The sequence below is a fragment of the Syngnathus floridae genome, chromosome 3, assembly GCF_059516105.1.
Source record: "Syngnathus floridae isolate MCC-2025c chromosome 3, RoL_Sflo_1.0, whole genome shotgun sequence".
Lineage (NCBI taxonomy): Eukaryota > Metazoa > Chordata > Actinopteri > Syngnathiformes > Syngnathidae > Syngnathus > Syngnathus floridae.
In genome coordinates this window covers 15,672,547-15,697,442 of record NC_142415.1, presented here as the reverse complement: position 1 = coordinate 15,697,442, position 24,896 = coordinate 15,672,547, and the positions used below count along the sequence as shown (strand labels likewise).

The 24,896-nt window shown below is 42.3% G+C and overlaps 2 protein-coding genes across 7 annotated transcripts; both read left to right on the top strand.

Annotated features, from left to right (window-relative positions):
• The first annotated feature begins 747 nt into the window (after positions 1-747).
• On the top strand, positions 748-5,378 carry LOC148400786 (PWWP domain-containing DNA repair factor 3A-like). 3 transcript variants are annotated; one of them, XM_088371160.1, is made up of 15 exons: positions 748-861; positions 941-1,055; positions 1,366-1,431; positions 1,691-1,992; positions 2,169-2,382; positions 2,565-2,693; positions 2,775-2,845; positions 3,006-3,082; positions 3,162-3,222; positions 3,306-3,381; positions 3,502-3,552; positions 3,626-3,873; positions 4,231-4,455; positions 4,522-4,610; positions 4,693-5,378. In XM_088371160.1, exons 3-15 carry the CDS (start codon positions 1,425-1,427, stop codon positions 4,745-4,747), a joined length of 1,605 nt encoding a protein of 534 aa, XP_088227286.1. In that variant the 5' UTR covers positions 748-861; positions 941-1,055; positions 1,366-1,424; the 3' UTR covers positions 4,748-5,378. The 3 variants fall into 3 exon arrangements, with proteins under 3 accessions (XP_088227286.1, XP_088227285.1, XP_088227287.1); XM_088371159.1 differs by having other exon boundaries at positions 795-1,055; XM_088371161.1 differs by lacking the exons at positions 748-861; positions 941-1,055 and adding an exon at positions 1,166-1,190.
• A 439-nt stretch (positions 5,379-5,817) lies between these two features.
• On the top strand, positions 5,818-21,492 carry ahctf1 (AT-hook containing transcription factor 1). Of its 4 annotated transcripts, none has more exons than XM_088371158.1 (40): positions 5,818-6,030; positions 8,115-8,241; positions 8,356-8,506; positions 8,691-8,793; positions 8,898-9,078; positions 9,156-9,363; positions 9,846-9,962; positions 10,053-10,137; positions 10,217-10,367; positions 10,446-10,578; positions 10,885-11,066; positions 11,220-11,281; positions 11,387-11,515; positions 11,697-11,787; positions 11,882-11,971; positions 12,071-12,211; positions 12,491-12,595; positions 12,667-12,763; positions 12,834-12,957; positions 13,051-13,110; positions 13,208-13,351; positions 13,461-13,651; positions 13,766-13,910; positions 13,998-14,129; positions 14,293-14,440; positions 14,521-14,671; positions 14,749-14,850; positions 14,983-15,121; positions 15,212-15,427; positions 15,527-16,214; positions 16,307-16,585; positions 16,671-16,767; positions 16,989-17,098; positions 17,164-17,450; positions 17,529-19,208; positions 19,483-19,702; positions 19,785-19,916; positions 19,996-20,084; positions 20,285-20,367; positions 20,764-21,492. In XM_088371158.1, exons 2-40 carry the CDS (start codon positions 8,121-8,123, stop codon positions 20,957-20,959), a joined length of 7,560 nt encoding a protein of 2,519 aa, XP_088227284.1. In that variant the 5' UTR covers positions 5,818-6,030; positions 8,115-8,120; the 3' UTR covers positions 20,960-21,492. The 4 variants fall into 4 exon arrangements, with proteins under 4 accessions (XP_088227284.1, XP_088227281.1, XP_088227282.1 ...); XM_088371155.1 differs by having other exon boundaries at positions 19,782-19,916; XM_088371156.1 differs by lacking the exon at positions 5,818-6,030 and adding an exon at positions 6,079-6,225 and having other exon boundaries at positions 19,782-19,916.
• The last annotated feature ends 3,404 nt before the right edge of the window (positions 21,493-24,896 follow it).

Here is a 24,896-nt window from a genome sequence, read left to right as displayed (position 1 = left end):
CTAGGGTTTGTGTTAGGCTTAAGCTTGCTTTTGCTGTGCTTAGGGTTAGGCTTGCTCTTGCTGTGCTTAGGGTTAGGGTTTGTGTTAGGCTTAGGCTTGCTCTGGCTTTTGCTGTGCTTAGGGTTAGGCTTGCTCTTGCTGTGCTTAGGGTTAGGGTTTGTGTTAGGCTTAGGTTTGCTCTTGCTGTGCTTAGGGTTAGGGTTTGTGTTAGGCTTAGGCTTGCACTGGCTTTTGCTGTGCTTAGGGTTAGGCTTGCTCTTGCTGTGCTTAGGGTTAGGGTTAACAGTTCTTCTGCACCTGTATCAAGTCGTTTTGCTTTAATAATTGATAATAATTGAGCGCAGAGAATACTGTAGTGTATTATAACGGTTCAACACTGTCCTCCTCAGTTTGGATTGTGTTACTGCACCTCATAGAAACTTGTTCAGTCTTTAACGAGGATTACCTTTCACAACAATAACAAAATATAGTACAGTAGCTACTGTATCTGCACAGGATTAAGAACGACAAAAAAAATATCCATATCCGATGTTTAGGCATTGTTTGCGTATGAATAAATTATTTATATAGCCGACATGGCTGATGATGCCAGTGATAAAAGAAACAGTATAGGCGTCAGCCGGCTCCAGAGCAGCCGTCGCTACTCAGTTTACCACCACCAGTGTGAATGTGTGAGTGCATGAGTAATGTATTCACTGTAGATCGTCTTTGAGTGATCCATTATTATGTTATCCAGTTAACTGTGGTCATGTGACTCGATGCCCTCCGAACGTTAGGGGGCGATAAAGGGAATTTGCTAAAGCTCCACTTTCCGCAATGGTGCCCGTGTGACTTGAAGTCGCGTTCGGGCCCGTAGAAAATGTTAGTATAGCTTTCAAAATAATAATAACAAAAATAAATACTGCACAAACGTTAAAGCAAATTCATCCTTTACTATTAGAATCCAACGGGTCGTCTTCCTGAACCAGAAGACTGCTTGTTATTGCTCGCTTGGGCACGTAATCGTGCATTTTGTATCTGGCTTCCCTGTCATGTTGCGGAGGCATGGAAGAGAGGTATGTATCACATAGTATTTGTATTTTATGACTGCAATACGAATATTAAAGCTTGTTTGCGTGGAAAATGTTAGCTTGCTGCTCGTGTTGTGGGGGCATGAAAGAGAGCTTTTGATCACGCGGTATTCTGTGGCTGTATGTAAGATAGCAATACGAATATCAAAGCTTGTTCGCGTGGAAAATGTTATCTCGTGTGACGTGCTTATTTGTCAGCTATAATAGTAAATGACCTATGTCGTAGTATGTATTGCAAATTTGCCTTCTTCGTTCTGTAAAAATGATTCAACCTGGATGTATGTCTGTGTTCCAGACCTCAACAAATGAGGATATCGCCAGACTTCTGTGAAGTGCTTTTATGATTTAACGACAATGAGAGGTACTTCTGTTGTGTCCTTGTTTTTTATTTTTGTAATGGAAACCGTTTGAGAGCCTTCATATCAAAAGGGCCATGTACATAAAACGCTACTTGTCTTCGCTGATAAGTCAGTTCAGCTCAGAAGTGTCTTATCAGTGGATTTTTTCTACTAGTGCTTCGTTTGACATAGCCTACTCGTACGTACTAAAGTAAATATCTGTTAATACGGCTTGTCATGGTTCTTAATGGATCCCACACTAAGCATGTTTTAAATTTCCAGGTCGACCAAGGAAATCATGCAAAGGGGAACCAACTAAGACGTCAAGACAAAAATGGAACCTTTGTGATATTCCCTCCCTGGCCACGGAAGAAACGAGTCCTGCGTCGGGCAGTAATTCCTCCACTGAAAATCAGTTCACTGCGTGTTCCTTACAATGTGAATACACCCCAAAAAGATGCAGGAGAAGCCCAAGAAAAACACCAGAAGCCTTATTGACGTCCACGCCTTTGCACAGTTTGTCCACCAGTCGACTGCCCAGTGTTTGCAACAATGTCTTTGAAGCAGAGGGCGGGAATGATGAGGTATTTCATGATGTATTCTTTTGAGGTTAAATATTAATATACAATGTACATAAACAATGATGAAGTGCCCTTAAAAGTATGACTGCTTGAAGAGCAAAAAAAAAAAAAACAGTGCAACCTGAATCGAAGGTTTTGGGAAACGCTGAAGCTTTTTCCTAAAACCTCTTGTGCCATAGACATCAGAGGTTGCGTCACCACCCTACTCGTTGAGGTCCCAGAGCAGGAAGAGAAACATAGGGGCCACCCAATCCAGACAATTTAGAAAAAAACTACCAATGACGCAAGCCGCTTTGCCTTCACCGAAACATCGCTGTTCCAAGAATTTGAAAAAAGGGACCATCACTGCTTCGTCAGTTGAACCCTCACGACCAAGATTTGAACTAAAGGAAGGTAATACAGCTCTGTGTTGCTATATTACTGTCCACAGAATTAGGCTAGACTTAAACTTGACAGAATTAGGCCTCGTGTAATTTGTTTGTAATTGATGTTGAGCTTTTTTTAAGGTGATGCTAACTTTTATCTTTTACTCTGCTTCTGTCTTTTCTGCATCGTCGTCTCAACCCCCCAACAAGATGAGTCTGTGCTGTCGCCTGATCTGTCCATCAAGTTAGGCGACTATGAGGAACTACTGCCGCTTTCAGTCCTGGAAGATGAGGAAAGTGATGATGAAGAGGAGCTGCCAAGCTTCTTGATGCAGACAAGTAAGATTTGTGTGACCGGCAGCGTCTGTATGGATTGTAAACAAACTTCATTGTTTACTCTGAAAACTGAATGTATTCCAGGGCCAGAGTCTATCAAAGAGGGAGTGTTTGTGTGGTGCAAATTTAGACGCTTTCCCACATGGCCTGCGCTGGTGAGAGCAAAAACACACATGGATCTTTTGTTTCTCATGTTTCCTCCCAACTTTGGCACCTGCATGGCTGCAACTACCCCTGTGCGCGAAATTCCGCGCAAACCACTTTGCGGCTATTTGTGTAAAAGTAATTCTCTGACTGTTTTTTCCCTCTTTGCAGGTGAGACATGTAAATCATAAGGCAAAAAAGGCCAGCATTATTTTCATTGATGATCAGATGAGTCGACAAAAACGGGGGTGTGCATTTAGCTATTCTTAATAGTTGTCTTTTTGCTTGCTGCTTATGTGTCAGAATATAATATTACCTATGTTAAAGGATTATTGTGCCTCTGAAATCCCTGAAGCCCTTTGACTGTGAAGGAGCTGATGAGTTGGCGGTAGGATGATCAACACTAAACAAAAGTTGTTTTTTATATACATCTACACTGGTGACAAATATTTCTAATGCTGACTCTCATAGGCTGAAGCCAAAGAAAAGTATGCCGCTATGATGCATTGGGTCTTAGAGCTCATAGCAGACTACAGAATACGCATCGGTAATTGTGTTTCTATTTTGTTTTTGATATTCTTATCAGAATATTTTTTTTTATTATCAGAATTTACTTTGATGATATTCTGGCAGGGTTGTAATTGTTTTTTTTTTTTGCTCTTTCTAGCTTGTGGCTCCTTTTGTGGCCCCTTCCTTGAATACTTTAATCATGGCATGAGTGAGTTTAATCACACTTAGATAAATTCACATTGCACTATTGAATTGTCCTGATGAGTCTTACCCTCGTTCAGGTTATCCCGTGAGGAAAACGCGCCCGTGGGCCTCCCCAGAGCAACAAACCATTGTGAGTGATTTGCTGTTAGAGGAAGAGGACCAGTGTGTGAATCCCAGTAAAGATTGTGAAGAGCAGAAGCAAGAGGTGGTCAACAAGTGTGCCAAAAGGTTGCTTCCAGACCGGACCCAAGCTGCACACAACCGGGCCAACGAAAGGCTTGTGCACTTTATCACCAAACGGCGCATGGTGGAAGAACGCCTGCTGGTATGATTTGATAAGGCTTGAAGCATTTGATGCAGTTTTGGGGATTCTTAGCAAAACCTTGAAGAGAGGGGATTGTTTTATTTCCAATGTTAAATCGCGGTTCATTGTTACCATCATTGCTTTATTGCTTTTTTTTTCTTGATTTTTTTTTTCCCCTTTGTTTACTTTTTTCTTGATTTATATTTGTCCTTTTTTCTGTTTTTCTTTTTTATTTCTTCATATATTTTTTATTTTTTTCCTCTTTCTGACAGAATGTTTTTTTAAATGAGTGTTTTGTGCAATCTTGCTAACTTAAAACCGTGATTAGTACTTTGCAAAGTCAGCTAACATTTGAACACTGTTTCCGTGCTCCCTCAGGCTGTGATTCGAGGTCAGGCGCAGTCGCGGTGGCTCCGCTATTTTGAGAGCTCTAATGGGAGCCATTTTGGAGTGGAAACTTACCTGGAAGATAAAACGCAGTTGGACAAGATGTACAGTTACCTGAGCGAGCTCTACGAGACGGCTGCGCCCACAGCTCCTGGGAAGATATTGGCCCAAAACATGAAGCGCATTCCATTTGTTTTGGACGTGCTTCTTCCTGAGGTATGGCATACTGGTCTGGGCCTATTAGAAGTGTCAAAAGTTTTTAAATACATGTTTGTTTTGTAGGCTATCACATATGCCATCGCTGCGATGGACAGTATCTCTATAAAAAAGGCAGAAGAAAAGTACATAAAAGGACGCTGTTTAAGTAATAGGTAAAGAAAGCTTGGGTCCATGTTTTAAGGGAAGAAAATGATTGATGATGAATGATTAATTTGTTTTCTTCTGTCATTGTAGGGAAAGACAAGCGTATGACTTGATGATTGAGCGGTTCAGTATGAGAAAATCCTAGCAGCTGAACACTGAGTGTCAGATACTCACAGAAGGCAGTGTTGCTCTGGCCGGAGCGAGCAGTCTTCTATATTTGTGGATTTGAAAAACACGTGGAAATTGCGTATGTATTTGTAGAAATCATTTCAACACAAATCTATTGATTGATATCTTTAATTCAAACATATTTAAAACATAGAAAGAGAAAAAAATAAAACATATAACGCTTTAAAGTGCCATATCTAAGTTCATACAACAAACAAACAAAGCAACAAATTGGAAAAAAAAAAAAAAAACAATGACAAAGAATGCTCAAAAATGCTCCAGCTCTTCTTCATTCTCAATAGCATTTGGTCCCACCAGATGGACTACATGTTCGGCTTCCTGAACATTAAGTTTGAACAAGTTAAAAGTAACTTGTTCAAACCCAATCAGATTGGGTGACTCAGCATTCCAATGAATCATGTTACATCTTGCAGATGCGAATGTCACGTCTAATTATTTAATGAAATTATTCAATACTTTATAATTAATTGCCTGCTTGTACATTAAACATCATTTTGATATCACTGCTTTGTGTTACAGCAATTGCTTCTAACCATTCCAGTAAAAGCATTGTACAAAATGCAAAATAAAAAAACATTTTAATTTCACTTGTAGTTGAATTGTACTTCCTTCAGAGACTTCAAGAAATGTTCTCTATGAAAGTATTGAGAAAATCCTGCATCAAACACATTTAGCATGAACATCTTAATGTAATTGACATTATGAACTCAAAAATGCAATAAGAATATAGTCTGGAGTGTTTAAAAACAAGAATCATGACATGACTGATGCTGAACCTGAGAAAAGAATTTATTTGTATATATTTTACATTTTTTATAAACTTATTCGACGAATGACCTGGTCAATCATAGTGTTAAAAATCAAATGTGACCTTAAGGGCAAAAAATGTTCCCACTCCTGAAAAAAGTGCATAAAGTTGATCCGAATGAATAATTGCGCTACAACCTTGGCATGTAATACATCCGCCAACCAAAAGGGGGTGGCAATAAGCAACTGGGTCTATATTCGGTAAACAGACGGGCGAAGAACAATTGCTCAACGCTTTCCCCTTCCTACCTAGACACACTAAAAAAGGCGCTAGATGATGCTGAAGCTTGAAGTTCCCTAGAATCTTTTTAGACTTGTCATCCATTAGAGGCGCCAAGCGACTTAAGAGCAACATTCGTTCCGTGCTGATTATGACGCCCAACAGCCAAGGATAACGAAACCTACCGATTAAAGCAATCCTAAGGAGGCAAGGTAACGTAATGACAACGGCTGTAGCGGCTAGCGGGCGGCACGTTGCATCACGTTTTCCACTGCTATCTAGAAGCTAGCTGAATGAACCTAGCTTCTTTCACCCGCTTATTCTTACCCGGTACACAGAATCAAATAAGGAAAACAAATCTGTTACCCGTTAAGTAAAATCGAACTTCGATGCATCTAGTCGCTAAGGTACATGCTATGCTAGTGCTGTCAGACCACACGAGCGCTTCGAGTTGTAGCTGCTTAAAACTGGGATATTTTTTCATGCCATTTCCTTAACACTTAGTTTTATAAGCGGTCAAGAAGACGATCGTGGCTGTTTGCAATGACCACCGGCACTGATTTCCCCAAATGGTGTTGAAAATGAGCCAATTTTGCACGAATATGCGTGAACTGCACATTTTGAGCGCACACTTACACTGCACTACATCTTATTAAAACGGCAAACATTTAATATTCCACCATACCACGGATTCTGGATAGTTCGCGCAAGTGTTTTTTTTCTTCCCCTAATCGTTTTAGTTGCACGCGATCATTCCGTGACCTTTGCAGCCTGATAACTCAGCCAAAGTGGATGTAGGCGACTTGTGACGTGATGTGTAAACAAGTTACAAATGATGTTACCTCGCGTGATGCATCCACGGGACGCTGTGAAAAAAGCAACGGAGAGAACAGCTGTTTGCTTACATCATGCTCTGCGCTAACTAATGTTGATCTGTGCCCCGCCGCGTTAGCCACAGATTAGCATTTTAGGTAACGGAACATTTCACATACTTTGCATGTCCAGCGATCTCATTTAGGAGTTTGATTGTGCGTTGACTTCGAGGCTTGCACGCTTAAGAGTCACTTAGCTTGTCTTGTAATGCACTTTATATCATCTTGACTAGATTTCGGGAAGCTAAGGTAGGTTGTATAATTATCGATACTGCCCAAGTTGAATAATAATTCAGGTGTCACGATGACTAAAAGTGTGCTTAATAGATGTTTAGAACGTGTGTTCATGCTTCCTTCATAAATGTTTACTCCCGACTGTCAGCCTTGCTGCGCAGGAGTCCGCTTGAATCCATTGTGTTATTTTCCACGAGACCGTTAGGGAGCGCCGTTTGTTTTTGCACTTTCCATCAGTGGTTGTCAAACAAATATTTCATATCCCACAGCAATGCTGTGGACACGTCCTTTCTGTGCAGTATTCCATCGCATTTATTTGTTAATTGGTAAATACCAACATGAATTACTGGCTTTCAGACTACCAAGGTGAATTACTGCCTTTCATCTGGCTGATCATGACCTAGAAGTGGTTTTCATCCAAATATTTTAATGGTTATGACTTACTTTACTATAGTATACTTTAGTACGTCACGAAAATATGGTTACGTTGCCAAATTTGGGATGGAACTTTCATAAATTAAAGTTTCCCTGTCTTGTAATAGTATGCATTTTTTCTTACGCAACAAACATATCTTATGTTAAGATACATTTCTTGTGATTATAATGCATTTGCCATACCTACATGAAATTCCATTGGAGTTGGTAAAAGGTTTTGCTTAAGCTTAATTTTTGCTCCTTTTTTTCCACTGTTCTGTATGGATAAAAAGGACACAGATTGAGGGTACGAAGTTGATTTATTTTTTTATTTTTTTGGTAGTAACTGTGGTGGTACAGTGAAGCCAAATGTATCTTTTTGTTGCACTTCTTTTTTGTGTTTTGGGACTGTCGAACATGATTTACAAATTCAGTTTTAACACTATTGCGCTTTGACCACAAGCTACTCTTGACACATGTGTCCATATCATTTGTTGTTCACTGCCAAGTTTGAACAACTGGGCCACAACTGCTTTTACAAAGAGTCCTTTGTACTTTGGAACTGGGATTTTTTTTTTGCAAACCACATGGTAGCAAGTAACCAAGAAGACACTTTAGTGGTCGTATAGATGTTATGACAATGCATTACATTTGAGTTTGCGGGGAATCGGTTTAATTCTGGTACTTTAAGCTGAAGATGTTTAGGGAACATTGTATGCCACTAATATATAGACAAAAACAAATATACCATGTTTTAAGGTACATTGTTCTTGCAGTGAGCCATGCATGAGCTGACAGCCCAGGTCACCAGCAGCCTGCTGCCTTTCCCTGCGGTGACCCTCGAGGCTGTGGGAGAGGATGAGATCACGCAGGACTCCGTGCTTCACGGAAAGTTTACCGTAGGTGGGTGCAGGGCCAATCTTTCTTTCATGTCATCCTGCCATATAGTTAGATTTTTCTCAATGCTTACTTAAAAGAAACCTGACGACAAACTTGTTGTGTTCTGGGTTCATGAAGGCCGCGGAGGACATGCTTGGCTCGCCAGCGGCCCCCATCTTGAGATTGTCCACGCACTTACAGCTGAACGTATGTCTGCATACCGCTTTCGTGGTGGAGAAGAGCCCCCGCCCAGTATCCTCACGGCGAGGGACTTCAGTTGGCTCAAAAGGTCAGAGCGATGACTGTCGCTTTCTTCCCATTTGTACTTTTTGACCCCAAATGTATTTCCTTCGCAGCCGTTTGTATGTGTCTTTGTTGTCATGAGTCAGAAACAAGCTCACTGATGAGTATTTTTGATGGATACATTTGCTGGAGGAAAAATCTGATTCTAATAATGTTCTTGATCACATTAGGTCTGGATTGCTAGTGGGCTTGGAAGAAACAGAAGGCAGTGTGCTGTGTCTGTATGACTTGGGACTGTCCAAAGTGACAAAGGCTGTGGTTATACCAGGCAGTGTGAGTTTCCTCTGCTCTGCACTAAATGACATCACAACCTCAATCTTACAAATCACATTTTATGTAAAAACGTTTTATGCCTGTATTTTTTTGCTCGGCTGTAGATTACAGCCATTGAGCCTTTAGTGAGCTATGGTGGGGCAAGCACTTCCACCCAGCATCTCCACCAGAGTCTTCGCTGGTTCTTTGGCATCGCCGCTGTCGTAACAGATATCGGCCATGTTCTGCTTGTGGACCTCTGTCTGGATGACATGTCTTTTTGCCAGAGTGAGCTGAAGGCTTCAGGTGAGCTGAAGGAGGCAGTACTACTGTGTAGTGAGTGTCTCATTCTAAGTCTGTCATCCCGTTCTTGGATTTCACAGGTTTGCAAGTAGTGACCAAAACTGCGAGAGAGATTCCCAGGCTCCGAGAAGTGAGCCACAGAGAGGGCAGACACCTTTCACTCCAGCTCAACGGACCAAGTGGTGTATCCGCTACAGCCCTGCAGTACATCCCCAGAACAAACCAACTGGCCGTGGGCTTCTCTGATGGCTACTTGCAACTATGGAACTTGAAGTCCCTCAGAAAAGAGTGAGACTTTCTCTCATTTCTCAAAATATACCTTTTCAGTCTTTGGGCCAACAGAGTAATGTGTAACCGACTGCGCCAATTAATTTCACGCCACTCATCTACGGACTGCAATGCAATGGAACAACTTTGAAACCTGGTGTTGTTTGTTGGGAAAACATTTTGATTCTTTAGTTTACACGATATTGCATATTTTATGGAACCACAAACAACATGGCTGTATTGTCAAAAAAGAAGAAACTCTCGCCAATCATAGCTTCATTCACTCATGAATTTTGGTGACAGAGACTTTACACTTTGCTCTTTTGCCACAAGCACATTTAAATTAGAACTGTAGTTAAATTAAGGCTCAGCAATGTTTTTAACATCCATGCGCCTTGATCAGTGCACAGTAAATGCTTACTTGTGGAAGACACTACTCCAGAGCAGTATTGTATCTATATATTCTAAAAGCAAGTGTACAAATGCCCTTGTTGTACTTGCAGATACCACTCCCAGTTGGATGGTGGCAGAGTGCCCGTTCATGCCTTCACTTTCCAGGAGCCGGAAAATGACCCCAGAAACTGCTGCTACCTCTGGGCTGTCCAGTCTTCTCAAGATCAGTAAGTTTACAACACAATTACGTGGACTAACCGTATTTAGTTCAATAGATCCACTCAGTCTCATCTCTCATTTCCTTCGCATCCACACAGAGAAGGAGATACGGTCAGCCTCCGTCTGCTACAGATGGCTTTCAGTGAGCGGAAATGTCTCGCCTCAGGGAAGATCCTCTATGAGGTATGAGGAACATTACGCCTTCTGTCTAAGAAAAGCGCTCGTCCCCACCTGCCTCCTTACCTGTTATTATGCTGCTCAGGGTCTAGAGTACTGTGAGGAGCGTTACAGTCAGGAGCTGAGTGGTGCGGCTTTTCCTCTCAGAGCCCAGACCACCAACACCCGTCTGCTGAGCTGCCGGACCATTGAGAAATTTCGACCCCACCCAGACAGGGATGACAGCCTGAATGAAGGTCAGATTGGTCACATATTACTGACAGATATTTGTATTTGTACATTGCCATATATATCCTCCTTCCTCCATCTTTCAGTCGCATCTCCAGACACCAGTGTGTCCATCTTTATTTGGCAAGTCAAGGCCTATGGAGAGGGAATGCCATCAACCTACATTGGGGTTTTTGACATCAACCGTTGGTACCATGCACAGATGCCAGATTCATTCAGGTACAGTGGAGCTTGTGTGGATTGTTGGCAACTTCACTAATGTATTTTGGGTTGTTTTAAAAGATTAATCAACTCTGCTACTCTCTGTGCCTCTAATTGCCCCTTGGGGATAAACGAAACAAACTAAATGTCTATTTAAAATGTAAATGCTTTCAAATCGCTAAGAAATGACCAATATTTAATTCCTCATAGGATAATGACTATAATTTGCGCAGTTAGTGCTAATTGAGTGTTAATTGTAATCAAATATTGTTATCAGCTCATTGGGACAGTAATTTGAGTTGCTTTGTTTGTTTTTGTTTACAGAATGGGCGAATCTCTGCAGAACTGCCCCTATCTGGCTGTTTGGTGTTTGGACCCAGTGATACAAATGTCTGCTCAGAAGATCTTACTAGATGTGATTGTGCATGATCACAGTCTCAGTCGGGGCCTACCTTTAACTTTTCCCCCACCAGAACAGTACTTTAACCCGACCGCATACAACTTTGGTAAATGTGTTATCTGTTTACATGTTGTCATTTTTAAAATAAATGTAAACTTTGTTTGCTGGTTTGGCTCAGGTTTTCAATTGTTGTAATACTTTTCTATGTAATAAATTACCATAACATCAGTCAGTTTTCCTTTTTTTTTTTTCTTTATAGATGCTACTTGCCTGTTCAGCTCTGGAATTGTTCATTCAATGTGCTCTGGATATCAGAAACAGGTTTGTGGCTCATTCGTTATATTACTCATACAACAAATGTGTCCATCTATTTTTTGAAGAACACCTTGGCTGAATGTTTCCATTGCATTCCTCTTCCACTCTCAGACCTTGAGCTTTTTGAAGAAAGCTGCTCCATGTTCCAGTGATGTCATTTCCAGCAACTACTCGCGCTGCCTCATGTCAGGCCTCCTATCATCTCGTCTTGCTGACGCACACACCTCCAGTCTCTCTCAGGTGCACGTCATTTTTTTTTCCCAAGTAATGTGTTATGTAATTGTCCATTTCTTGCTGTCTTTTGCGTTTTTCTAACTTTATCCTCTCAAGCCTTTGGTATATGACTGAGTCATCGAACAGTTTTTATTGTCTTCTACAGAAGCTTCATTTTTTCACCGCAACATTTATCAATTGTTTATAGGAAGAGCAACTGGATGCCATCCTGTCGACTGCAGTAGAGACCAGCACTTTGGGACTGATCACTGGTTGTATCAAGCAGTGGACTACAGAGGGTGAGAGGCCGTGTCCAGAAAGTTAGATATTTGTTTTCTGTTTGGCACCACTCCATATAGACTGTGATACTTATTTTTAATTATGTCCTATCAGAACAACCTGGCTCCGCACTAAACCTTCGCTATATCTTGGATTGGGCGTGGAACAAAGTGACCCAGACCAAGGAGGAACTGGATGGCATTTGTATGTTCCTGGACATTCTCATTTGCAATAGAACACCATGTTGAAAAGAATGAGAACTTTAAGGTACCATCAATTGTCACTTGTGTGTTTGCACCCAAGGTGCACCTCTGTTCGACAGCTCGTCCAACTTCACAGATCCTCAGACTATACAGCTGCTGCAGCACAATCAAAGACTTCTGGAGAACCTCGGCACCATCTTCCGCTGTCTGCTCACTGAAGCTCAGGAGCTCACGCAGAAAGGTGATGCACACATTTCACCACACGCTGAAACATTGCTTTCAGTCATTGTCTGCCAGAGGTTTCACAATACAACCCACTGGAGTCGATATGGCAAATATAACGTAATCTGCTTATGCTCCGGTTAATAGTTATTAACGCATGCATGAGAAATTGCTGATGTACACAATGACTACTGAATTACAGGAATGCCAGTCAGGTTTGATCATCTTCACCTCGGTTTCATATTTACAGTCGAGTAGATTGTAATTAATAGTTGCGACTCTTTATTGATTTATGCAGGACTCGTGGGACTCATCAACAAGAATGTGGCTTCTAGTCTGATTTCCAAGTACGCTCAAGTGGTCCTCTGGTTCTGTCGCACTGGCCTGCTGCCTGAAGTATCAGGTAATCATGTTTGGGAAGAGACTTTTTCATTGTGTTTCCACTGCGCGGCTTATAACTTGTTTTCTCTATAGATGTTGATGCCATGCAGATCTCCAGGCCTTTCTTCAGTCACTCAGTCTTTAGCAACTATTACTCTATTCGCAGGGAGGAGCTCACCTCTTTGGCAAAGTGAGTGCTCTTATTTTATTTTTATTGTTTTCCCTCCCCAACTTTATTTAATGTGATACTTTTGTCACAGGGGGAAGTGGTGTGCAGACTGCCTCATGATTGACAATTTGGTTGGCCAATGTGGAGAACATTTGGCCAACCTATGGAAAAGAGATGAAGGTGGAACAGGACAATACCCTCCACCGAGCCTTCATGTATGCTTAAGTGTACCTTATCTTAAAAACTCACCATACGTATGTGATGCAAAACTATTCATGAACAGTTGATTATGAATATCTCATCTGCAGGCTTTGCTGGATATATATCTACTGGACAGTGTTGATGAGGCTGCAAAACATGCGATTGTATCCTTCACAAACACAAGTCGGCCATACCTTTGTGGTTCATTGTATCAGTATGTCAAAATCATATATCTATGTGTTAGCCTTGACTTGCTCTTGGGTAATCTACTTATTGTTGGATGTCATGTGGTCATTCCCCAATGAGGAGGGATCGTCGGTGGAGTCTTACCCCATAGCTTTTGACGTCCCTATTGGATTACTTAATCTAGTGCAAGGCCTTTGGCTGCTGGACCACCGTGACCACCAGGTCTGCACGTACAAATATATGAATAAAAAGCAACTGCCAACATGACTATTATAACTTAAGCTAACTTCTCCACTGTTTCCTATCCCTATTCCCTGTCTCTCCTGATCAGCGTTCATTTGAAGTGCTTCTGAATCCGAACACTTCTCGGTGTCAATTTGAGTGGCTGCATGAGCGTGTCCTACAAGCGTTAATGTGTGAGGGCCAACATTCCATGGCACTCCGCTACTTTAACGCCACAAAGCCCCCCGTTTGCTCCATCTCTCAGGCCAGACTCTATCTGGCTGTACTGCTACACAACAAGTAAGCAGACAAACAGCAATACAGCAGTAGTTGAGTTTTTATTATGTACGGCTGTTACTTTCCAACATGTTTGTGTAGCTTCAATAACTTCCCAATGTTCTTCCCACTTCCCAGGTGTCTCACTGAGGCATTGTCATTGCTACGGCAACACTCGAATCTTCTCAACAGGGCTGAGCTGCTTGGCTTTGTGTACGAGAGCTGTCAGGAACTGGGCCTCATCAAAGAGTTGCTCAAACTACCACTTGGCCCCACTGAGCAGGTCACTTTTGTCTTAATAGCTTTTAAAGCTGATTTGTAAAGATACTTAGCTTTCTAGTTTACCATCACTTCTTTGTTTTGTTCTTAGGAGGCTTTGGAAAATTTTCTACAAGGTACGGGCGGTCTCCAAAACAGGGAAATACTAATGGTTCATTACCTTCAGCAAGCTAACTACATACCAGCCCTGCGACTCAACCACAGCCTCAAAATGCAGCTCGTGGTATGACACGCATCCAAACACAAACTCTTTGCAACTTAAGGTCATTTGAATTGCGAAACAATTTGTAATTGCTAAGCTTCAAGAACAACTGTTCCCGTCATCAGTCTTTTACGTATATAGATAATGAGTTAACAACCATATCCTGTTGTTGCTTTATTGTTAGAATGAGCGAGACCCAAAGCTTAAAGAGCGATCGGAAACTCGCAACTCTATATTGGAGCAGTACGGTAAAGTTCTACCCAGAGTTCAGAGGAAACTGGCGATGGAGAGGCCCAAACCCTATCAACATCCCAGCACCATCTACAAAGAAGGTAACAGGGGCATGAAATGAGAGAAGCCTTCACATACATCTTTTCATTTGCATATCTTAATTTTCTCCATTGTGGTGCAGTGACTCGTCCACAGCCACTCTCAACCATCAGTAAGCGTCCTGCTAATCAGAAAGTGATGTCTCGAGCGGGCTTCATCAACAATGTCTTGAACAAGATTGAGGAGGTGTGGTTGGCCAAAGGAGAGACCCCACCATCTTCCCCTGCTAAGAGGTAACCTAACAACAAACTAGATAAAGCATTTTTTAATTATTAGCTTACTCGTTTCAAATTGTGCCTTTCTGTTCAAGAACTGCCAGATTCCTGAGCCCTCCACCTAAGCCTGCATCTCAAGCTCAGATGGAACCATTCCTGGGAACGCCAATAACTATGAGCTCGAAACGAAAGTCAAGGTACTTCCTTAAAAGCCAGAGTAAAGCATTGTTCCATCAAGCAGACTATTCAATCAAATAAAAAAAAATGGACTCTGTGTTCACTATTCAAAATTTGTTTCACTCTCCTCCCTCATCTCACATTTGACATAGGCAGGTGGACTTTATGGTTCATCCTTCCTGCCACACCCCTCGACCTCTTCTCAGCCCTGACAGACCCTCTTGGGCCATTCAAAAAAGCACCACCAAGGTCCCTGAATTCAGCTTGCTACAAACTCCCCAGATCGTGAAGGTGAAAGTAAATGTTGATCCCTTGTCACCGTTCAAAGTAATATCATTTTCTGTAAAATTTTAACATACATTCCACTTCTTGTCCTGTCAGCGTGCTCGTGCCTTGGCTGCTTCTGGTGCCATCTTCTCAGACTTTACCCCTCAGTCCATCCTCCGCAATAGCCAGAGGCCCACTCCCATGGCCACTCCTTCTGCATCACCAGGGCGCTCAGCCACCCCTCCTCTTCGCAGCAAAGACAGCAGGATCTCTTTTACCCAAGTCGCCGGATCTGCTGCATTGGAAAATGACATGCATTGGACCAATGGCGTAAGACCAGTGCACTTTATAAACTTCATCTATGCCAACTAACTGCTATGTCTTGTATTGTATTGGGATCAATTGTATCTTTTGTATTTTCTTCTCTAGATGGCAACGGACAGTGAGATTAGCCTACTCACCAAAAGAGCCAGTTTGCCTCGCACACGCAAAACCTGGTCTGCACAACTTGATGACAATGAAGAAGCGGAGTCGCCCCATGTGAAGTTCATGCCACCTGAAGGTGGTATTCCCTCACCGCAGCTGAGCTGTTCTGTAAAGGAATCATTCTCGGTCCAAGAAGCTGGAAAATTAACCAACCCGTTGGACTCCAAGCAAGCTCCACTCAGCTTGAGCTTTGACACAAGTCAGATGACGGACACCACCCTGGAGTTCTATGATGCAGACGAACATCAGGAGGATGAGCATATCGACCCGGATAAAGATGACGTTGTGACTGTGAACCTCAAGTTTTTCAGTGAAAAAGAACCAGAGCAGAACTTTGTTCCAGCGACTGAGCCAGCTTCTCTGCAGCTATCAAATGATGTTGAGAGTGAAGACCAGGAGCTCAAGGAACAAGAGACTTTTGAAGATGAGATAGAGATCGCTGCGGAGCAAGAGGATGACAACAAAGTAGAAGTGGGGAACCAACTCGACGAGTCGGGAAGCGAACAAGAAAATGCTGAGCTTATTGTCAAAGAACAAGAAGTTGAATGGGAAATGGAGAAAAAACCTGACACTGAATCAGGGAGCAAACAAGAACTTGCTGAAGTAGACCAAGAACAATTATCCGGTCAAGGTAATTAATTATTAGATTCATCACATCAAGCACATTTGAAAGGCCTTCTTTCATTCATTGTGTGACTTGACATCACATGTTTCTGTTGCTAGGTGACTTGGTTGACACTGCCCCAGAGACAGACTCTCATCCTCAGTCGTTGATCGCAGAGAACAACACAGCGCAGTCAGAAGTCCTCGAGTCCACTGCCATTTTAGAGCACGCTCAAGCCGTCACGTTCACGCAGCATGTGAACGTATATGCAGATGGCGACGCCACAAACTTCATCCAGCACATGAATGCATTTGGAGACACTGAAGCTCCAGCCTTCACTGAGCATGCACAAGCATGTGGAGACACTGACCCAGCTGAGAATTTGGAGCAAACAACAGGTGTGTCCTGGGAGAAATAACAATGCTCGAGTGATTATTTTATTTGTATGAATAAATAATAACCACTCAATTCTTCATCCATTAGATTTGACTGAGTTTGTGGAACGGCATTTGTTTGGTAGTGGCCTGTCTCCTCCTCTGACTCGGTCTGGAATTCATACCTTATCACAGCCAGCCAGCGGGTATGTGTTTTGATTTACCCTCTACATATTACCAATACAAGGCATGGGAGTTAGAATTTCTTTGATCAACTATGGTGGATGATAACCCAAGTGATCAATTCTATTAATTGTAGCGCCATTTTGGTATTTAGTTTCTTCTTGGATTACAAATTACACATTTTCTGTCAGAAATCAAAAACGCTATTAAAATGGAAAAATAATTCCCCCTTGCTTTATTTCAGTGAGGTAGAAGAGGAAGAGCAAGCTTGTGCCGAAGCTCCACCCACGTTCTCCGACCAAAAATCCACCGCCTCAGTGTCATCTTCCGAGTCAACAGGCACAGACTCCCACTGTGAGGAAAACGCGTGGTTCCCTGTGCCCCGTTTAAATGCTCACGCTTTTTTTCTTGTCTCCTAGCGGTTGTTAGTTTGAACGATAGCGAAGAACTTTCGAGCTCTGAGTCTGAAGAGGGGGATGAGGATGAAGAGGAGGAGGAATCTGATGAGGCAGAGGAAGAGAAGGAAGAAGAGGAGGACTCTGGTAGTGAAGTGGAGATCATTCAGGAGGTCCACGGTAACGGGACGCTACGAGGCCTCCCAGCCAGCTCGGCATTTGGTCATGAAGAACACAATGACTTCTTATCGACTTTCTCGGAGCAGGAAGCTGCCCAGTTTTCTCTTTTACCGCCAGGTGTTGAGATGAAGGTATTGTGCAAGTGAAAATCAAAATCAAATAAATGTCAGTGTTGGGCTTAAAAGTACTGTTTGTTTGCTTGCTTCCAGATGGTCGGAGAGGAATTGGAAGGAGAGGTATTAATGGTGAGACTTGGCGCTGATACGGAAGCGGCAGGGGCGCTTGAGGATGAGGGGCCAGTGTCGTCCTACATGGAGCTCAAACCTTCGACCACTCTCCTGGTTCCGCTTCAGCTCATGGAGGACCAACAGGAGGAGGTGGACAGCGTGCCACTCCAACTGCCTGACCTGCAGCAACCCATCGCACCGGACGAGCAGAAATGTGAAACTCATGGCACTTTCTCGTTGGTGCTGGACATGGATGAAGATGCCGATAAGGTGGCGGATGTTTTACCCGCGGAGTATTGTCCTCAGCCACCGGAACTTATAACAGTGGCCTCAGATGATCCTGCAACAGACCCAAATATTGTGCTTCTGGCACCTGATGTGCTTGAGTCTGAGGCGGTCACACCAGAAGATGATGGCAATGAAGTGGAACTTGAAGATGAGAATGAAATCAAGAGGCAGGTTGAGCCACAGAATGAAATCAATAGACAGGTTGAGCCAGAGAACAATTACACTGAGGCAGAACTGAATGTTGAAGACCCTCAAGAACATCTCGCTGCTGAAGAGCTTGAGCCAGACGTTCCAGCAGACTCTGAGCCCACCCCGCTGCAGGACGCTGCAGAAACTGTGGAGGACAGAGAAAGCGAGAATTATGCGATTGTGCCAGATGATGCCTATGTGGAGATGGAACAAGAGGCACCTGGAATAGTGCAAGTTGATGCCTATGTGGAGATGGAACAAGAGGCACCTGAAATTGCTGAGACCCAGAAGGGCTCTGAAGAAAACAAGCCTGCTGAAATGGAAGAGGCTGTCAACCATGCAGAGACCACAAGCTCTCCAGAGGAACAACAGCAACATCTTGATAATAAAGAAGAGCGTCCAAGTGAGATCAAAACAAGTAATGAAGAGGTTCAAGAAGCTTTCACTTCAATCAATGAACCTGAAGAGCATGTCTCAGAAACCTCAACGTCTCAGAAGAAGACATTTCAGTTCACTCCCACCCGAATGACTACACGGTCGAGGAGAACGGTTACGTTCATCACTCCTGTCTCCCAGGAACCGGAGGTTGGAGATAACAACCAAGTAGTCTCCTCCTCACCCAGTCGAACCGCTCGAAAGAAAGAAGCCAAAATTCGAGCTGATACACCTCGGAGAAGCTCTCGCAAAGTTCCTCAAGTCCAGGAGGACAGTCCAAAGAATGCTCAGGATCAGGAGGAGGGAATGGATGTTAACGATACATCAGCTTTACAAATATACTCTAACGCCTCTGCGTCCAGACGACGAGCTTCTCAAAAAGCTGCGCCTGTAAAAACTCCCCTTAGAAGTAAGCTGGATGCCAGAGAGGAGGAACCAGATGATATTGCTCCCAAAGCAGCCACCAAGACTTCCACCCGTGCCAAACGCACAAGCTCTCTGACAGACACTCCGCGGGGGTCCAGTCGGAAAGTCCTTGACAGCAGTGAGGTGTTACAAACAACAACACTGGAAGTCCTAACAGAGGAGGACAAAGAACATGTGGATGTTTTTTCACCGACGGTCACGCGTAGCACCCGAAAGACCAGGCTCAAACCATCAAAGGAGGAAGAGGACAGAACGCAGCCCAACTTCAGCCCCTCGAGAGCCACGCGTCAGTCCAGGCGCAACACTTTGAATGTCTTTCCACAGGTATGCGGTCACCTCTCGTGTGAATTTATACTAGTGCAGGACATAGAAAAAAAGCTCAAGGTTTACAGCTGCAAAGTGAAGACAAGTGGCACTACAATATAGTATCAATGAATCAAAATTCAGGTCTGTGGATTTATTTGCAAATTGTAAATTTAAGAAATTACGCAGATCTGAGTGGCTGGACTGGTAGATATTTTTCATATTCTGCAAAATTGGTGATCGGTTGTGATGTCATAATTTGCTGATCAATCAATGACATCTTCAACACCTTCAGAGTGCAACAAAGGAGGCGAGCATCAGCCATGACTTGCTCGAGCCCAAAGTGAACAGCACTGCGGGTCGCGCGAGCCAACGGCGGAGAACCAGAGGAAAACTATGGGACCACCCAGAGGAAGACATGGTCTTACTGGCTACACCTTTGGAAGTGAATTCGGAAACGCCGGTAGCAGACGCCCTCATCAAGAGGCTCCAGGACGAAGAGGAGAAGCAGAAAGGTACAATGTGAAACGCCATTTCAAAACATGACCTAGTGCACTACATGTTCACATAGGCTACTGTTGTTATTCCCTGGAGGAGCTGTCGGAAAGATCTCAAAGACCAGGAGTATGACATCATCCATAGATGTCCTGATGGTGGATTCTGCAAAGGACGAGACCAGCGCAGGAGAACATTCATTTATCTACTTGCCCTCACGGAGGCGAACAAAAGGTGATAGTTATGTCAATCTCACCACCAATAGTTCAGCACCATTCTGGTCCTTATATGAGTGTGTCTGTGTATTTGTCAGCCAGCAGAGCAGAGTCTCCAGAGTCTGCAGGCCCCAGTGAAGATGTCCAAGTGGCCGTCACTCGCAATACGAGAAGAGGTGCTTCAAAGGTCAGCATTTATAGTTTTAAAATGAAATCTGTGGATAACCTTGCCCTTCTATCCATTTTGAAACTCAAATGTGGCCTTTAAGAAGACAAAGGTTTGCCCATTGATCGTGTCGTCAGATTAGATTAGAATAGAATAGAATTAGAATAGAATAGAATAGATCTACTAACCTATTTTGACGTCAGTTGTTTCATGCTTTTCAGAAAGAACTGATTTCAGATGACGACGACACGGGAAAGGCAAAAGCAGTTTCCAAAAGCAGAAAAAGTTCCAAACGAACAGCCAAGTAAGAAATGCTTTGGACTTATTCCTTAACTTCTATAGATTTGTCAATTTACTCTGGTCAAAAATGTTGTACTCATTTTTTAAATCAAAAGTCAAAGATATATTTTTTTATAAGTTAATTTTTTTTCTGCACATTTTCTGTCATTTTTAAAGTTTGATATATTTTAGGATTTTTTTTCATTTTTTAAATCAGAAGTCAAAGATTCAAGTTAATTTTTTTTCTGAACATTTTCTGTCATTTTTAAAGTTTGATGTATTTTAGGATATCATAATTACATGTCTAGTTTTCTCTAATAGACATAGCATTGTTAAAATTTAAAGAATGCCCATTCCATTAGCATCCTTTCATTTTTCTTTTTTTTTTTCTTTTTTCTCAACACACCACCTTAAAATCCAGATCTGCCGCAGAGCCGCTTCCTCTAGTTGAAGTGGATTTAATCTCGCCGCTGCCCAGCCCAGCCAATCCAGCCCCTCAAGCCCAGAAGAAAGCGAAGAAAGAGCCAGCCCGGACGTCATACGGCATGAACCTCCGCCGTAAACGCATCATGGACAATATTTTCACCAAGCCCGTAACACGCAGAAAGAACCTTTGATTGAAAATAGACTTAAAACTGCTGCTAAAAGTGCTTCTCAGTTTTTGGGGGGGAGGAGGGTTGTTCAATGCCTGCATCAGTGGCAATCGTTTTGGTCTGAACCTGGAAGTTATTGGCTGCTTTAAGACACAGAGGCTCCTGTTAAAAAGCACCAGACAAACGTGTCACTTTGCCTCTTGTGAGGCTTTAAATCTATTCACTTTTACATTTTAGCTGTTTAATTTTTAATATCTTTAAACACTGCTGTTAAGAAAAGCAATCAATGTTTCTAACGTGTAAATGGTTATTTTTTTGTTCCAAATAAAGTTAAATAATGACTCTTAAATAATTAAGTTCATTTGGAAGTTTTTTTCCCCCACATTTACTTCATACAGTGATCCCTCGCTACTTTGCGGTTCGTTTATCACGGCTTTGCTGCATCGTGAATTTTTTTTCCAGCCAAAAAAACATTGTTATAAGAGTTCTAAAAACATTTGCAGTGTTGTACTTTGTTATAAAAGAAATTGTTATAATAAAAGACTTCTGGAAACATATTTACAGTATTGTACCTTGTTATAAAGAGTTGTCATAATAATAAGAGCCCTAAACTCGTATTTACAGTATGCATGCTTTAGCTACATATACATCTACAAAATGTGCATGGTAACTTGTGACCACTAGAAGTCCCTGTCTAACCAAGCTTTACAACAGAATGTTACATCTACATAAGTTACACACACATACACGTATCATGTTTATATTTACAATTTCTGTATATTGTTTATATTGTATTATTTACATGTTTGAAGCTAATGTTCTAATAATATGCAATTAGATTGTTTCATGTATATCTATTGACAAAAAATGTACAGATGAGTGACCCTACTTTACAGAGTTCACTTATCGCAGGGTGGTTGTGGAACCAATTATCTGCGATAAATGAGAGATTACTGTAGCTAATTACACCGTTAGTCTTAAATTTTCATTTGGATGTGTTATGCTTGTAAATGCACACCAAAATCCCTTTCCAAGTGCAGTTCGTTCCTAAACGGATACAGTTGTATCTTTTAGTATCTATACCAATAACCAATAATTTTTTTATTTCTTTAGTAATTAAAAGGACTAAAGTCTTTGTGTCTCTCTGTGACCTTGGATCTGCGGCGTTGCGGAGAACAGGAGCGTTCCTCGCAAGGAATGCGCGCAGACTCTTGGAAAACATGTTGGAATGCGGCCCCGGGGACAAGAGCTTGACACCTGTGACCTTTGACCATGATATTTCCCTAATAAAGTGGCCTGTTATTACACTTTTATGAAATAACAGGATTTGTTCCCTTACTGTACTTATTATAAGGTACACTTGAAAATGGCGGTGTACCTAATGGAGTGTCCGTGTGATTCCCTCGTTAAGTGCAGGTGCGTGAAAACTTTTAGCTCATTTTGAACGTGAAAGAAGCTAAAACTTTTCACGCACCTGCGCTTAACGAGGGTCACTTGGAAAACATGTTGGAACGCGGCCCCGAGGACTAGAGCTTGACACCTGTGACCTTTGACCATGATATTTCCCTAATAAAGTGGCCTGTTATTAGGTACGCTTGAAAATGCCGGTGTACCTAATGGAGTGTCCGTGTGATTACCTCGTTAAGTGCAGGTGCGTGAAAACTTTTAGCTCCTTTTGAACGTGAAAGAAGCTAAAACTTTTCACGCACCTGCGTTTAACGAGGGTCACTTGGAAAACATGTTGGAACGCGGCCCCGAGGACTAGAGCTTGACACCTGTGACCTTTGACCATGATATTTCCCTAATAAAGTGGCCTGTTATTAGGTACGCTTGAAAATGCCGGTGTACCTAATGGAGTGTCCGTGTGATTACCTCGTTAAGTGCAGGTGCGTGAAAACTTTTAGCTCATTTTGAACGTGAAAGAAGCTAAAACTTTTCACGCACCTGCGCTTAACGAGGGTCACTTGGAAAACATGTTGGAACGCGGCCCCGAGGACTAGAGCTTGACACCTGTGACCTTTGACCATGATATTTCCCTAATAAAGTGGCCTGTTATTAGGTACGCTTGAAAATGCCGGTGTACCTAATGGAGTGTCCGTGTGATTACCTCGTTAAGTGCAGGTGCGTGAAAACTTTTAGCTCATTTTGAACGTGAAAGAAGCTAAAACTTTTCACGCACCTGCGCTTAACGAGGGTCACTTGGAAAACATGTTGGAACGCGGCCCTTCGAGGACCGGAGGTCGACACCCCTGGTTTAAGTGAAAAGTGCCACACCCGCCCTCACCCCCACACTCTGATTGGCTGGTTGATCTGTGACATCACTCGGACACTCCATTAGGTACACCGCCATTTTCGGGTGGACCTAATGACAGGCCAGTTCATTAGGAAAAAATCATGGCCAAAGTGCCACACCCGCCCTCACCCCCACTTTCTGATTGGCTGTTTGATCTATGACGTCATTCGGATTCGTTCACAATGATTCACAAGTGAGTGACAGACAGCGTTGCTGCTATGCCAGCCGACACATGTTATGCCGACATCGATGTTTTGATTTTGTATTTGTTGGATTGTACTTGATGGTGTTATTAGACCAAATATGTTTGTGTTTGAATAAAAGGTTGAACAAAAAATCTGTTACGCCAACATTTGTTATTTTGGGGGACACCAACTCGTATAACAACGCAAAACACATACATGTTGTCATATAAAGCAGTTAACCAATGTCTGATTTTTATGTTTTGATTGGCGAATATAAAAACAAGGAATAAAACACCAGACAAGTTTTAACATAAATGTTTATTAAAATAATAATAATAATAAAAGTACATTTCAAACCAGCAATCCAATGTGAAAAACAAGGAATAAAACACCAGACAAGTTTTAACATAAATGTTTATTAAAATAATAATAATAATAATAATAATAAATAATAATACAAGTAAATTTTAAACCAGCAATCCAATGTGAAATTACAATATATATATTGAATCCCATTATTTAGGCGTATATATGCATACACGTTATTTAAAAACCACTATAAGTGTTATAAAATCAAGATTACCCAAAAAGAGGCATAATCTCCCCGTTGTTGCATAACGGCGCATCCCTTCATGCAATAAAGTTAGCTGTTAGCTTGGAGAAAACGTGCATAAAAGGAGTGGTGTTTCAGTGAGTGGTTCTTTCTTCCAAAATCGACATTCTGGCTTACATAGTTCACGCCAAGAGGGAGACGCAACACGTTCACTGACTGATCCGTTGATGCACGGGAGTGAGGAAGGCAGTTCACCCATTGACTCGTTCACGAACGGTGTCTGTAAAGTCAGAATTCATTCCCTCACTGATGCGTTCTCGCAATGAACTGGAAATGCAAATCACTCACTGACTCGTTCACTCACAGATGAGTTCACTTGATGAATGGGAAATGCAATTCACGACTTCTACGTGAACGGGAAGTCATTTTCTTCTTCGTTTCGTTCTACGGCAAGGTGGCACCAGCTTCAATGCGCATTACCGACAACTACTGGTTGAATTGAAAAAATGTTCTTTTGAACGAATTGTTCACTCACGAACCAACACAACCTTGGATCTGCGGCGTTGGGGAAAAACAGGAGCGCTCCACGCATGGAAGGCGCGCAGACGGCGTCACCGCCTCTCAAAACAGAAACAAACCAAATAGTGTGTAACAAGCTGTCAAGCTCCTCCGCTGCATTCCAACGTGTTGATTTCATGTTGCGCCTTTAATGTGCAGGTTGCTGTCCCTGCACGGTTCCATCTAATAGGTTCTTGCTGCTGCTGCTGCTTTCTGATACTATTCGTGAAAAGCTCATATATAAATGTATCGATATTTAGCGTCGGCCTTTGGGTTCACAGTAGAGATTTAAAAAAAAAAAAAATTAATGCATGTTTAGTCTTTTTAATATTTTTTTACACGTCTTAAAAGGCTTGTCCGAGGCTTTGAAAT

Excerpts from the sequence above, each read along its gene's own strand:
- LOC148400786 (XM_088371160.1), top strand. Across the intron at positions 3,083-3,161 it reads ATGAGTCGACAAAAACGGGG|GATTATTGTGCCTCTGAAAT; the intron begins GTGTGCATTTAG and ends CCTATGTTAAAG. Across the intron at positions 3,553-3,625 it reads ATACTTTAATCATGGCATGA|GTTATCCCGTGAGGAAAACG; the intron begins GTGAGTTTAATC and ends ACCCTCGTTCAG.
- ahctf1 (XM_088371155.1), top strand. The coding sequence starts at position 8,121 with ATGCATGAGCTGACAGCCCAGGTCACCAGCAGCCTGCTGCCTTTCCCT. Across the intron at positions 11,067-11,219 it reads CCCGACCGCATACAACTTTG|ATGCTACTTGCCTGTTCAGC; the intron begins GTAAATGTGTTA and ends TTTTCTTTATAG. Across the intron at positions 19,917-19,995 it reads CTCACGGAGGCGAACAAAAG|CCAGCAGAGCAGAGTCTCCA; the intron begins GTGATAGTTATG and ends TGTATTTGTCAG.